We start from the raw sequence: 13,402 nt of genomic DNA on the forward strand, positions 1-13,402 counted from the left end.
TGTAATGTCTTTTTAAAAATTTTAAAATTTTTATTATTTATAACTTCATCACATTAAAATAATAATAAAAAAACACTAAAAATACTAATTTGAAACTTTGAAAAAATACTTTAAAAATTTAACAAAGAATGATTTTATTGTATTTCCAAACAAACACGAATTATTATATCTAATTTTTCATTAGTTTATTCCAAGAAACTCTCTTGTACTTTTGTGAGGTCCAACCTAAGAAAATCTCCTTTCCATGAATTGATTCATGATGGACTAACATTTTCTCTTTACATGCAAATTAAGGAAGGGATTAAATATTATAAATATAAATTGAGATATGAATTTCTTTAAAATTTCATAAATCTCAAATATATTTTTTCTTTAAAATAAAGGTGTATTTGTCAAAAATCTATTGAGTCAAAGCCTAAACTCTCCCTTTATACCAAAACACTTCATGGATATAACAAAATATCGTTAGATATTCATACATGATTTTGATTTTGATTAAACTAGATAGGGTTTTGATTCTGGTTAAATAATATAATTTTGGTTTTGAAAGAGAAAAATAGTTAAACTAGATAGAATTTTGATGTTAAATTATATAATTTTGGTTTTGAAAGAGAAAAATAGTTAGTGAAATTTGATAGGTGACATGTCATGTAAGGTTATTGGGCTTGTATGAGATAAATTTTTTTTTCATTTAAATTTTAAAAAGTTTTTTCATCTGAGATATAAAGTATAATTTTAAAGAAAAAAAATAAAATGAAAATAAAAATAAATATAAGTTGTAATTCAAAAGCTACAAATTGTAACTTCTAAAAATTACTCTAAAGCTATAATTGAGAGTTGTGATGTTAGCTTTCAAGTATTACTAATTACTTTGAAATTTTGCTTTTAAATAAAAAATTATGAAAAATAAAATAAATAATAATTAAAAAAATAATTTTCATCTCATTAAACTAGATTGAATATTGATATTTTATCTTTAATCAAATAGAAAAAACACATTATACAAAAATATCATATCTTATATAAAATAATAACAACAAACTACTTAAATTGCAACTTTGAATTTAAAAATTGAATTAGTAGTATTTATATCTTTTAGGACTTATTAAGCAATTACATGAGGGTATATAGTAAACTCTTATTCTAAAAAGGAAAAAAGAGGATTTTTTCTCCCCTCAAAATATAAAAAAAAAGGTAAAACAATCAATAAGACACAACCAACTTCGAACCTCAACAGAATGGCTTTAAATTCACTTGTCTTTTCCCTAAAATTAGGCAGTTTAATCAATCGAGATTCGCTCACCTACTTAACGTCACCAATGTAAAGATTTCCTTCAAGAAATCTTAGGGAAAACAAAAGAAAAGAGAAATTTTTTTTCCTAATGGTCATTTCAAATCCATCTGGATTTTGGACCAAAATAGCTCCGTCCCTAGTCAGCACCGTCCCTTTAATTCTCCTATATATACACACACTTCCCTTTTGCAAGCTTCTCACACTAATCTTGTTTGCTTCCTGTCTAGTCACAGCTGCTCGTAACTGTTCTTGAAAGGAGTTTCATTCAAGAATAGTCTTTTTTCTTGTTTCCTGGCTTTTCTTGAGTTTTCCTTATCTGGGTTCTTTTTGTTTCCTTTGAGGCTTTTTATTATTATTATTCTTTAGGCATTAACCATGAATGCTCTTGCTGCTACAAGCCGTAATTTCAGACATGCTGCCCGCCTTCTTGGTCTGGACTCTAAAGTTGAGAAGAGTCTTTTGATCCCTTTTAGAGAGATCAAGGTATAATAATACTAACAAAAGAGAACTTTTTGGGGAGGAACAGAGAAAAAAAAATACTGTTTTTATTTATATATATATTTTGTTCTGTTTGTTTATGATCAGGTGGAGTGCACAATTCCCAAGGATGATGGGACTCTAGTGTCTTATGTTGGGTTTAGAGTGCAACATGATAATGCTCGTGGGCCCATGAAAGGAGGGATTAGATATCATCCTGAGGTGTGTGTCTGATCATTCCTTTTCTTTTTCTTCTGTGCTAATCTGCGTTTCTTGTTTTTCTCGATGATTTGATGTCTTATTAGGACAAATGGTTGTTCTGTCTGATTTATATTAGTTAAGGGCAAGCTTGGATTTTTCTTTGGGGATTTTGCCCTGGTATTGGTGAATCATAGGTGATTGTAGCTTGAAAAGTAAAAAAAAGGCCCTACTGATTCATGCCAAATTTTGACTGATTGCTGGATCTGAATCCTGCTTTCCCCTGGAAGTTTGGAAACAAAGAAGTTTATCAATCAGCCTACTAGATATTTGTATCAATGCAGTTGCATGGTTAAGTTGTTCCAGACATTGGGTTGATGCTGTTGTTTGTTCTGTGCAAATGTTGTTCATTTTAGATTTGTTTTGGGCTGTTCTGTCTTTGTATCGAGCCATATCAATTTGCTTTGGTTTCCCGTCATTACAGAAAGTGGCTAGGACGTGAGAGTTTCTTCTGGAGAGAACAGTTTTCTGTCTCGTAAATTATTTGGCATCCTTTTGGAGGAAGGCCTTCTGACTACTTATAAATGTTCTAAATGAGATTTCTCCAATGAGTAAAATTAGTATAGAAAAAAATGAATAAAATGGAAATAGTTCATGTTCTACATACATAATCTTCATTCAACTTTCCTGTTTTTATGTTAATTATGTGCCAAATTCTCCAGAGCAATGTCACAAAGATATCTTTGTTCTGTTGTCCCTGTAACAGTATTGGATTGTTTTTTGCAAGGACTTGTCTTTGAGATTGATGCTGATGGCTTCTTATTTGTTCTTGGAAGGTTGACCCTGATGAAGTAAATGCCCTGGCTCAATTAATGACATGGAAGAGTGCTGTAGCAGACATACCATATGGTGGAGCTAAAGGAGGGATTGGATGCAACCCAGGGGATTTGAGTAAAAGTGAGTTAGAACGTCTAACCCGTGTCTTCACCCAGAAGATCCACGATCTCATTGGTGTCCACACAGATGTTCCAGCACCAGACATGGGCACTAATGCCCAGGTATATCATTGTCACCTATGGACTTTCCATAGATCTTTTGATGTATTCAATTTATCCAATTTTATTTCTAACAAGAAGCAGTAATCGTGGGGATAAAATGAATGAACAGACCATGGCATGGATATTGGACGAATACTCAAAATTCCATGGTCACTCACCTGCTGTTGTGACAGGGAAGCCCATAGTAAGTGCTAAAGACTGTCATGCCCAAGTTTGTTTTCCTTTTCAATAAAACGTAAAAGCTGAACAGAATGACCTCTCTCTCTCTCTTTCTCTCATATCCATGGATGCTAGGATCTTGGTGGATCACTGGGTAGGGAGGCTGCAACTGGGCGTGGAGTTGTTTTCGCTACAGAAGCTTTACTTGCTGAACATGGGAAGTCCATCAAAGATTTGACATTTGCAATACAGGTAAACTTGGAAATATCTCGATTTTAATTGCAGGCAAAATACCTGCTTTTCTAGATAGCGTCATGTTGAGGGGAAAAAAAAACTTATCAATGAATCATGTAGGGTTTTGGAAACGTGGGGTCCTGGGCAGCGAAGCTCATATATGAGAGAGGTGGGAAAGTTATCGCTGTGAGCGACATCACTGGTGCAGTTAAGAATCCAAATGGAATTGATATTCCGGAATTGCTCAGGCATAAAGAAACCACTGGTAGTTTGAAAGATTTCCAGGGCGCAGAATCCATGGATGCCAACGAACTGCTCATTCATAAATGTGATGTCCTTATCCCATGTGCTTTGGGTGGAGTACTAAACAGGTTCAGCATCTTTCCGAAAGTTGCTCTCTGCTTTTCAGCTTCTAGTACATGTTCTGTTTTCTTCCTTCTTCACTGAAGGCTTCTATATAATTTTATCTGAATTATTGAGCTACTTCCATGTCTGCATCATACATGATGTAAATTGGATGTTGAGTTGGAAAAACACTGCTGGTTAGACATGATTGAGCTTCTTCCTTCAGCCTGTTAGAAGATTTTTAAGAATTTTTTTTTCTTTTAACCAAATTGATAAACCAAAACTAACTTTTCCTGAATATGGTTTGGCTTTTGAAGGGAAAATGCTGCAGATGTGAAGGCCAAGTTCATTATAGAGGCAGCAAACCATCCTACCGATCCAGAAGCTGACGAGGTAGCATTGAACTTCTACTCCTCTTGTCATCCATGAAAAAAGAAGGAAAAAAATAATGTAAGAAAATATTATTCTGATTAATGAAATAAATATTGCAGATTTTAGCAAAGAAAGGAGTCGTGGTACTTCCTGACATATATGCAAATTCTGGAGGTGTCACTGTCAGCTACTTTGAATGGGTTCAGGTAATGGATTAAAATGAAGGAAAAACATTGTTCTGCTGAGAATTTTTACATGGTTTTGGAAAGGTTATGAAGAACACTTTATGTTGAATGAGTCTGCATACGTCCTGAATACCTCTAACCTAGTTGCTCAGCATCTAAACTCGAATGAGATTAGAAGTGGGGAAGTGAAGCGAAGATCTTCCTAAAATTTTACTCTAGTGACTTGCAAATCCATGGAAACCTTGAATCTGATTCACAAACATCTGACTTTTGTGCTTGTGCAATACAGTGAAATACTAATGTTTCATCTTATTCAGCTAGTTAGTGAAGAACGCACTAGTTTTTGCACTTTCTAGGTAATTTAGGAATGCGTTTTGGATTGTGCTTGCTATGAGTGAATTTATCTGCAGGGAGATTTAGACTATCATGAGATCCGTCTTGAACTTTAATAAAAAAGACACACATTGCATGAGATGTTGAAACAGATTCAGGAAGTTTGAGGGGCGGCGTTTTAACATGCTTTGATTTGTCTAATTTTGCAGAATATTCAAGGTTTTATGTGGGATGAGCAGCAAGTGAACAAGACTCTTCAGAACTACATGACTCGAGCCTTCCATAACATCAAGAGCATGTGCCAGACACATGATTGCAATCTTCGGATGGGTGCGTTCACTCTCGGTGTAAGCAGAGTTGCAAGGGCCACTCTGTTAAGGGGATGGGAAGCATAAGTCGTCTCCTCAAGCTACAGCTTTTTTTTTTTTGTCTCGTTTATCGTCTTACAGCTGAAGTCACCAATCCATTATTACAAAAATGTATTCATTGGGAGTTGTTCAGGACTTGAAATTCTTCCCATCTACCAAAATAAGATGCTATCATTATTACAGCTATTGATTTCGACACTTGAAATATGCTGTGATCTTCAACTGGCCATCTAAGACCGAAACTGCATCCTGATAATTTGATCCTTGCGCATCAGTTGTGATATACAAGAAAATAAAGTTTTTGAAAAAGACGATTTCAAACGCGTTCCAAAACGGCACTTAGTCAAGCTCAATAAAGTTTAACTCAATAAGATTTTTAGTGCAAGGAAAAATACAAATATATGAAACAATGCTATTTTAATAAAAATTAAAGACTGGATGAATCTCGAGGTGACTTGAAGATATAATAAAGCTTGCTCTTTTTTGGGTGATTTCCAATTTCAGATTCTACTACGCTAAGAACACTAGCTTGAAAACATAGAAAAGAAACATTACAAACCTTTGATTACTTGTTCAACTTCCTTGCATAAAACACTAACGCTAACTTCCTCAGAAAAACAAAAAAAATATGGCTACGATTTTTGGTTAACCCGCTCGCATTCATCTATCCACTCACTGTATATGTCTATAGGCTCGGTCAATGGAGTGAGTTTGGTCTCGTAGCTAGCATGACATATGGAACATGAGATTTCACCAATGTTCAGATCCTTGTTGAAGGAGCACCCAACGCTGGTTTCATGCTGGCAGAATGGGCAAGGAAAGACTGTATCAAGCTTTAGCTTTGGCTTCTTCACAGGACGGTTGTTTGATCTTGACTTTCTCCTTGCCATCGTGAATATAAACAGATTGCTCTCAAAACACAGAAGATTAATGGTAGGCGTTTTTGATTCAGGGCTGTCAAATAATTTGATAGGGTTTATTAGGTGCTTCTTTTATATAGTGCATTGCCACCGACTTTATCCTTTTTTATCTTTATCTTTTTTCTAGTTACGAGAACACCAGGCGTCTCAATTCCTATAAACCGACGAGTATAATGCAATCAAACTGTGGCAGCATGTTCTGTACATCAAATAAACGAAGCCACTCAGTAACCACTAAAGCTGATATATCTCCATACCAAATCTAGCTCCTCTCCATCGTATATGTGAATACAGAGCTATCTCCTAATGGATACATAGCTGCTAAGATTATAGAAAAATGTAGCCAAGTAAATCAGGCGTGAGCCACAATAATTACACCATGATAACAAGCCACAACCGTCGAGCATCTGCCTGTTAGTTCTACATCACTCAATCATAGGTAGCAGCAACATCATCAATGCCATCAGCCAAAGGAATTTTTCTTGCAGAATTGAAGAAGCTGCGAAAGAGATGAGGCAACCCACGAATGTTAAGAATGGGAGCACTAGCCTGAGGCTATGTAGCACAAAACTGATTGCGGTATCAAATACAGATATACGAATGAAATTGGAATAACATGCTCTCAAAATTAATAACTTTTTGACAGGGTTTCTGGTCACTCAGCAACCTCAAAACTAGAAAGCATGCTTGTCCTAAAACGAGCTAAAAAAAAAGGAATCATTCACTTAAGCTGGTGTTCTAATCGTATTAAATAGACCTGCAGATCCCAAAGAAAAGTTCATGAGATATATCATGGTTAAGGTATTACATGGTCAGAGAACGAGTTTCCATTTAGAAATAGATAAAGATTCAAAACTAAGATGGTCTGCGCAGATTTTTCAAGTTTTCTATGGATTTTAAGTTTTCTACGGCAGTATGGCCATGTGTCTTCAAGAACAATGTCATGGAGATGTGCTGCCACTTGTGTTGGAAAACTCTATCATGAAACTGAGGATGCAAGCTTAATTATCTGGGCCAGTTGAAATATGTCGTGATCTTCAACTGGCCATTTAAGACCGAAACTGCATCCTGATAATTTGATCCTTGTGCATCAGATGTGATATTCAAGAAAATAAAGTTTAAAAAAAAACACGATTTCAAACTCGTTTCCAAACGGTACTTAAGCTCAATAAGAGCAGTACATGGCCAACCGTGTCTCCAGCTCCTTCATAAACTGCACTAATAACAGTAGCTAGCCGACCTCACTACTGTCACAATCTTGCTGTTGAAGCTTACAGATAACCAAACAAGCAGGGCATATCTACGGCTTGAGCTACAGGTGCCAGCCATGGCACCCCGAACCTCACAAAATCTTCTACTATTTGGTTTAATATCATCAACCCATCACAAAATTTATTCGTTCAAATCTTCAAAAATTATTATAACTTTTTATATTAAAAAAATTAAACTGAAAAAAATATTTATTTTTTCAAAAATAGCTATGATTTTTTATTCAGACACCGAAGAATGCTCTCAAACTCGTCGAAAAAATAAAATAAATTTGTATTGAAACATAAAACAATCCGAGAAAAACTATGATTGGATGCCAGGTACCAAAATATCCAGTGCCGTCAATCACTTTCCTCCGATCCTAAACACAGCCACCTCCCCGATTAACTTTCTATTTTCCACCACCGAGCTTTCCTGTATTTTTTCTCTCTCGACCAAGGCAACCGAATTTCATGAAATTTTTATTTTTATTTTTATTTTTTTTAAGATAATTTTAATATTTTGATATAAAAATATTATTTTAATATATTACTGAATAAAAAACATTTAAAAGGACAACAATTTCATTTCCTACCATCACTTCGTCGCTCCCGCTCCTCCCCCCCCCCCCTCGAAACACAAAGGAAATGCCGGCTCTCGCCAAACCACTCTTCTCTCCACCACCACCCCTCCACCCCGACAATTCCGACGACGAGCGCCGCCTTCTCGAGGCCGAGGAACGCCTCCGTGAGGCAATAGAAGAACTCCAAAGTAGAAACGCCGTGCGTGGTCCTTATCCTCCTTGCGATCACGGGCCTGATGAATCCTGTGCCGCTTATGCCATTGGTAATCTCTGTCAAACCTTCCTTCTCACTTACGGTGTTCGTGTCGGTATCGGCATTTTTCTTCGTGCTTTTAAGCTCGCTAAAGGAAAGTCTTACTCTTCTCTTCTCGACCTCAAGGTAGACTGTTTACACATCTCATGGCAGTCTCGTAATTTTATAGTGGAAGCTACGGTCAATTTTTTTGTACTGTGTTATTGATTGAATTTAAGTTAAGAGAGAGTTTTCATCAAAATAATTCAAATTTTGGATTTAATGTGGCCCCTGGAAATGACAGTAATCTGAATGTTTGGTTTCTTCCACTATACAATTTGATTGAATTCAGTGGATTTTTTTTTTTGCATTAAAATTGTTAAATCTTGAGATGAATTTGCTTAACTTGGTGTGGAAATGGATATGGAGGATTTTTTTATCAATAAAGTGTGAGAATTTGGATTTTGTTTCACAGCGACTTGTTTCGGAGAAGGATTTAATAGTGAGAGAGGAGTCATGTCGCATTGGGTTACTTTTTGGTGGATTTACTGGATCATATCATGCACTGAGATGTTTTTTGAGGAAGTTTAGAAGGAAAGAGACGCCATTCAATGCGTAAGTTGCCACTGAATACACAAATTATTTCTTTTATTTTATGATGATTTATAGCTGCTTTGATACAATCTATTCCTTGGTTATGACATTGTTTAAGGGGATTATTGAGCAGAATTTTAGCAGGTTCGGTTGCAGGGTTGTCTGTTTTAGCATTAGATGACTCAAACAGGAGGCGTACTCTTGCTCTTTATCTTTTGGCCAGGGTAGCTCAGGTATTTGAGTATAATCAATTTGATATTATAGTGGTAAGATTTTAAGCTTTGTTTTTCCAGTCTTTAACACTAGGTTTTATCATCAGTGTGCTTATAATTCTGCGAAATCAAAAAACAAGTTTCACTTTTGGGGAAGCCGTTGGAGACACGGAGATTCTTTGCTCTTTTCAATCTCTTGTGCCCAGGTAAATCAAAGTTCTACCTGATACATGGGACCATGTATTTGTAAGAACGTTTCCTTAATGATTCAGACCTGCTAATCAAAATGCAATAATAGTGGAACAGGCAGAAAGTGAATAAGCTGGTGTGATATGCAACCAAGAGCGCAAACGTGGACTCATTTTTGTATTGGTTAGAGAATTAATTGCGTGAGTGGAACTAGAAGTGGTGGATGAAATGGCTCCATCTGACTCTTTCAATTAGAATTATGTAGTCGATACTGAAGTCTAGTTATGCGGCTACATGGCCAGCTATGTTTGTTTGGAGGATGGAACTCTGGCTAACATTAAAGTAAAGTTAGCCTGATTGGAATGCTAATTAAAGATGGATGATTGAGTAATAAAATGGGAAAGCAGAGGGTTTAAAATGTATTCAATTGAATTACAACAGTTACTGGATGCAAGTAGGATAACTGATTTGATGTTTTGGCTTCTACAAAGACTTGCTATACCAATGAAGAATATTGTAGTTTTGGTTGAAGATTTGGCAGAGGCAAGGGGAGGAATTAGATGGTTTATTAGAAAAGTCATGTGCAATACTAAGTTGCTGTTATAAGATAAGGTGTAGCGATGTCGCTGGCCTTGGATAGACACGGACTTTCTCAAATTAAGTCAGTCCATGGGTTTATAGTTTATGATCTAAGTTCAAGAATGATTATAAGAGGGAAATCTATATGAATCTTGTATGAGAATAACTCTTTTTTGATAATTAGCCATATTTAAATCCTTGGAAAATATGCAAGCTGGGAATGACATCAGCCACTACTTATTAGGTTCTTCCAAAGATTTATATACTGGTTAATAGGAATGGTTGTGGAATCTTCATCCCTGCTGGAAAAATTATAATTTCTTTGTTTCTCATGTTTTGAGCAAGTTATTTTTTAATCCCATCACTTCTCCATTCATCTGCGTATGCATGTCAAATAATATTCTCATAACTTTTCCATCATCATTTTATAAATTGCTGTTCTTCAGGTCTTATATGCCTTCGGTCACTGTCATGCCTTTTTTATTATCACTTCTCAGGTTATGTAAACTTCTTCAGGTCTTATATGCCTTTGGTCACTGTCATGTCTTTTTTATTATCACTTCTCAGGTTATGTATGCCTTTATAATGCATCCTGAGAGCTTGCCAAAAGCATATCAGGACTTCATTCAGAAGACTGGACCAGTTGCAGCTCCTGTATACAAGTCTATAAGAGAGTGCTGTAGATGTGGCCCAGTGGATCTTGCTTCATTATCAGCTTTTTTATCTCGCAGAGGAAAACCTGACTCTGTGAAGTTGGAAGAATTTCCTTCAATTATTCCGTGTTCTGTTATTCATCCAGACACACATTCATGTTTAGCTCAGAATGCTAATGCAGCATCAGCTACGTTCAGGAAAACATTTCCACTTTACTTCTCATTTACTTTTGTACCTTATGTTGTTCTCCACCTGCAGAAGGTAATCTTTGACTAAAATTGTCTATGTATATTTTCGGTTTTCTTTTTTATGCTTCCCCTTCGTAGAAAATTAAATCAGAGATTTGTGATATTAATGCATGTTTATGCCATGTTCAGACATTAAGGTAGCCAGTGCATTCTGGACCAGAAAAGAAACATCAAAGCAATCAACTAGTCATGGTTCTGCCTAAGCAGGGTCCTGGGAGGGAAATGGGAAACAAAAATTTATGCTTAAAAAATGAAAATTTTAATTATATAAACAGCTGCCAGGCTATATCTAATTTTCAAATTACTGTATTTGTGGTTGTGAATAATTTCACCTCTTTAGATTGTTTCAGATGCTTTTTCACATAAAGTTGTCTAGACCACGTTTTATTCATTTGGAAGGGATTGTATTTATGTCATGTGAAGGATGATGATCAATGTTTTCATTTCTGGAACTAATGTTTTTTTTGTCCAATATATCCTTCCCTTCAAGTTCATGGATGCGCCTGCACATACATGTTGGTTTGCTCTTAGAGATGCTGTCCACTCAACGGCATTCTTGTCTGCATTTGTTGGAATTTTTCAGGTAGCTTTTTGACTTGTTTTTGTTTTCTTATTTTAAAATGGTGAATATGTTCTTAGTAGTCTGTGGATGATGCAAGTGGGTGATATGCCTTCATCGAAAAGTAGCAACAAGGGACCACAAGCTTGTATATTGGATTGCAGGTGGAATATCTGCCCTTTCTGTACTACTGGAGAAAAAATCTAGACGTGCTGAACTTGCCTTGTATGTTCTTCCACGGGCTGGAGATTCACTGTGGTATATTTTAGTGAACCGCCACCTGCTTCCAAATATGAGGAATGCTGAGGTATTACTTTTGTATAATATAGCCTTCTTGCACTGGCTCAACACAATTCCAGATGCAGTTATCTATTTTGCTTGCTTTATTCTCAATGATGCTGGCTTTTCTTCTCCCAGTTGATTTTCTGTTTACAATCCTATCCATTAATGGAAAAAAGGTTGTGGCATGAATATGCTGCACCATATCACTTGAGTGGAACCTCTTTTGAAAAGCACCTCTCTTTTTGTATTCTGCTATTGGCATCAATAGGATCATCCATCAAAACGTAAAAAAAAAAATCAACTGAGTGACGATGTTGCCATTTGCAACTGTAATTAAAGAACTTATTTTTCATCTGGGAGACAAGCAGGAATCAGTTAATGGCTGGGGTTTAGTCTCTGCGTGTGTGGGTTTGCACCCATGATTTGTGCATCAGATTAACAAATTGATTTGCCCAAGTGTTGCCTCAAATGTGCGCGCACGCGCGCGCACACGAAAAGACACTAAAACACTTACCTGACATGGATAATGTCCCCAGTGAACAGTAGATACCACAAATATTTTGCATGAATGCCTGAAACACAATTCAAACTTGTATGGCTGAGTGAGATGCTGCTTGTGTGATTTTGCAGGTGGCCTTATTTTGTGCATGTATGGGAGGAGTTATGTACTACTTGGAACATGAACCAGACACTATGGCTCCATTCTTGAGAGTCCTGATCCGACGCCTCCTTGCTAGTAGAATAAGCAATCCAGTCCTTCCATCTAATCGGGTTCCTTCCTACACATATTTACAGACTCTTGATGCCATCAAGAAGCCAAAATCACAGGAAAGCAGAGAGGATGAAGCCTCACCTTCTCAGAAATATAATCTTGAATCCATTCCAGGGCTGTAATCTTCTCTGGTGACCCTTTCATTTTCTTCATCGGAACTACCCCGATCATTCTTTTACGATTCAGTTCTCACATTTGTTATAAAGCAGATGCTTTCTGCTCACTGTATAAGAATAAAATGATGGGGTTAGTGGCATTCAATGTATCCGAGTTATTACCGCTTGCATGTATTTAGTGTAGATTATGGTTTCATCTAGACACAGGCATTTTTGTCCTTCCGAGGAGGCTGTTCCCATCAGTGGAGTTCTTGTCGGGAAATTTTAAATGAGGGCAAGGAGCAATATAATTGCTGATGTAATAATTCTGGAAATGAATTCTTGTTGTAAATAAAACACTCTCCTTTGGCTTTCTCTGCGCGCTTAGACATTTGCTGTAGTCTCAGTATTTTTGTTTTCTTGATTTAAAAATTCCCTTCCCTTCTTTACTAACCATTGACTATCATTAATTCAATTTGCTTTATGTTAACTAGCAGGGTGCTGTGTGCTGCTGTGGTGCTCTTTCCAAAATTTATTTTTATTTCATTATATAAAAATTAAAATAGATATTTATAAGAAAGGTAATTGCTAAAATTCGAGAGGAAAAATGTTATTGCTAAAAACTAATGATAATTAAAAAAATATCCATAAGAGTTCTAATGACTTAAATTAAAAGGGAAAACAATGTATTTTTTTTAATTAAAAACTCTCGTATATTTTTTGTTTTGATGACTATCAGGTTGTTCTCTAATTTTTGCCAGTATCCAAAATGGCTAGAACATCTAATGATTTCATTGCAGTGACAGCATATATATGCAACAAGTATGCAGTTTCTACAGCAAACTTTTTGATTGTCAGAGTGATTAATATTTAAAAGTATATTTTTATCAAGATTTTATATCATCATTTTGTATTTGAAATATCAATACCTCTTGAACTAAAACATGTTTTATAATAACATATTTAATAATATAAGATACCTTTAATTTGTGGTAAATATTTATTTTAAATGCAAGCCTATCACATAAATAAAAGGATTGATTGATGAGTTTAAGAACTAAAATTAAAAGGACAAAAAGATGGACAAATTTAAAAAAGAGATGTTGGTTCAGTCCAAAATAAATTTTAAAAAAAGATGTTGGTTCAGTCCAAACCGGAACACTGTTCGGTAATTGGGTCATATCTAGAGCTATATATCTCAGATTTAGGTCC

General features: G+C 35.6%; 2 protein-coding genes across 3 annotated transcripts; both read left to right on the top strand.

Moving 5' to 3' along the window:
- The first annotated feature begins 1,271 nt into the window (after nt 1–1,271).
- LOC105110261 (glutamate dehydrogenase 2-like) lies at nt 1,272–5,245 on the top strand. Its single transcript, XM_011005244.1, has 9 exons — nt 1,272–1,777; nt 1,880–1,993; nt 2,806–3,027; nt 3,137–3,211; nt 3,322–3,438; nt 3,541–3,791; nt 4,083–4,158; nt 4,257–4,343; nt 4,865–5,245. The coding sequence occupies exons 1-9, from the start codon at nt 1,670–1,672 to the stop codon at nt 5,048–5,050; spliced, it is 1,236 nt and encodes a 411-aa protein (XP_011003546.1). The 5' UTR covers nt 1,272–1,669; the 3' UTR covers nt 5,051–5,245.
- Nucleotides 5,246–7,766: 2,521 nt separating this feature from the next.
- LOC105110262 (uncharacterized) lies at nt 7,767–12,568 on the top strand. Of its 2 annotated transcripts, none has more exons than XM_011005245.1 (8): nt 7,767–8,153; nt 8,482–8,621; nt 8,719–8,833; nt 8,920–9,018; nt 10,148–10,495; nt 10,973–11,065; nt 11,142–11,348; nt 11,954–12,568. In XM_011005245.1, the coding sequence occupies exons 1-8, from the start codon at nt 7,839–7,841 to the stop codon at nt 12,215–12,217; spliced, it is 1,581 nt and encodes a 526-aa protein (XP_011003547.1). In that variant the 5' UTR covers nt 7,767–7,838; the 3' UTR covers nt 12,218–12,568. The 2 variants fall into 2 exon arrangements, with proteins under 2 accessions (XP_011003547.1, XP_011003548.1); XM_011005246.1 differs by having other exon boundaries at nt 7,768–8,153; nt 8,734–8,833.
- The last annotated feature ends 834 nt before the right edge of the window (nt 12,569–13,402 follow it).

This window comes from Populus euphratica, unplaced genomic scaffold (genome assembly GCF_000495115.2).
Source record: "Populus euphratica unplaced genomic scaffold, PopEup_1.0 scaffold246.1, whole genome shotgun sequence".
NCBI lineage: Eukaryota > Viridiplantae > Streptophyta > Magnoliopsida > Malpighiales > Salicaceae > Populus > Populus euphratica.

Excerpts from the sequence above, each read along its gene's own strand:
- LOC105110262 (XM_011005245.1), top strand. The coding sequence starts at position 7,839 with ATGCCGGCTCTCGCCAAACCACTCTTCTCTCCACCACCACCCCTCCAC. Across the intron at positions 8,154-8,481 it reads CTTCTCTTCTCGACCTCAAG|CGACTTGTTTCGGAGAAGGA; the intron begins GTAGACTGTTTA and ends TTTGTTTCACAG. Across the intron at positions 9,019-10,147 it reads TTTCAATCTCTTGTGCCCAG|GTTATGTATGCCTTTATAAT; the intron begins GTAAATCAAAGT and ends ATCACTTCTCAG.
- LOC105110261 (XM_011005244.1), top strand. The coding sequence starts at position 1,670 with ATGAATGCTCTTGCTGCTACAAGCCGTAATTTCAGACATGCTGCCCGC. Across the intron at positions 1,778-1,879 it reads TCCCTTTTAGAGAGATCAAG|GTGGAGTGCACAATTCCCAA; the intron begins GTATAATAATAC and ends GTTTATGATCAG. Across the intron at positions 3,439-3,540 it reads ATTTGACATTTGCAATACAG|GGTTTTGGAAACGTGGGGTC; the intron begins GTAAACTTGGAA and ends TGAATCATGTAG.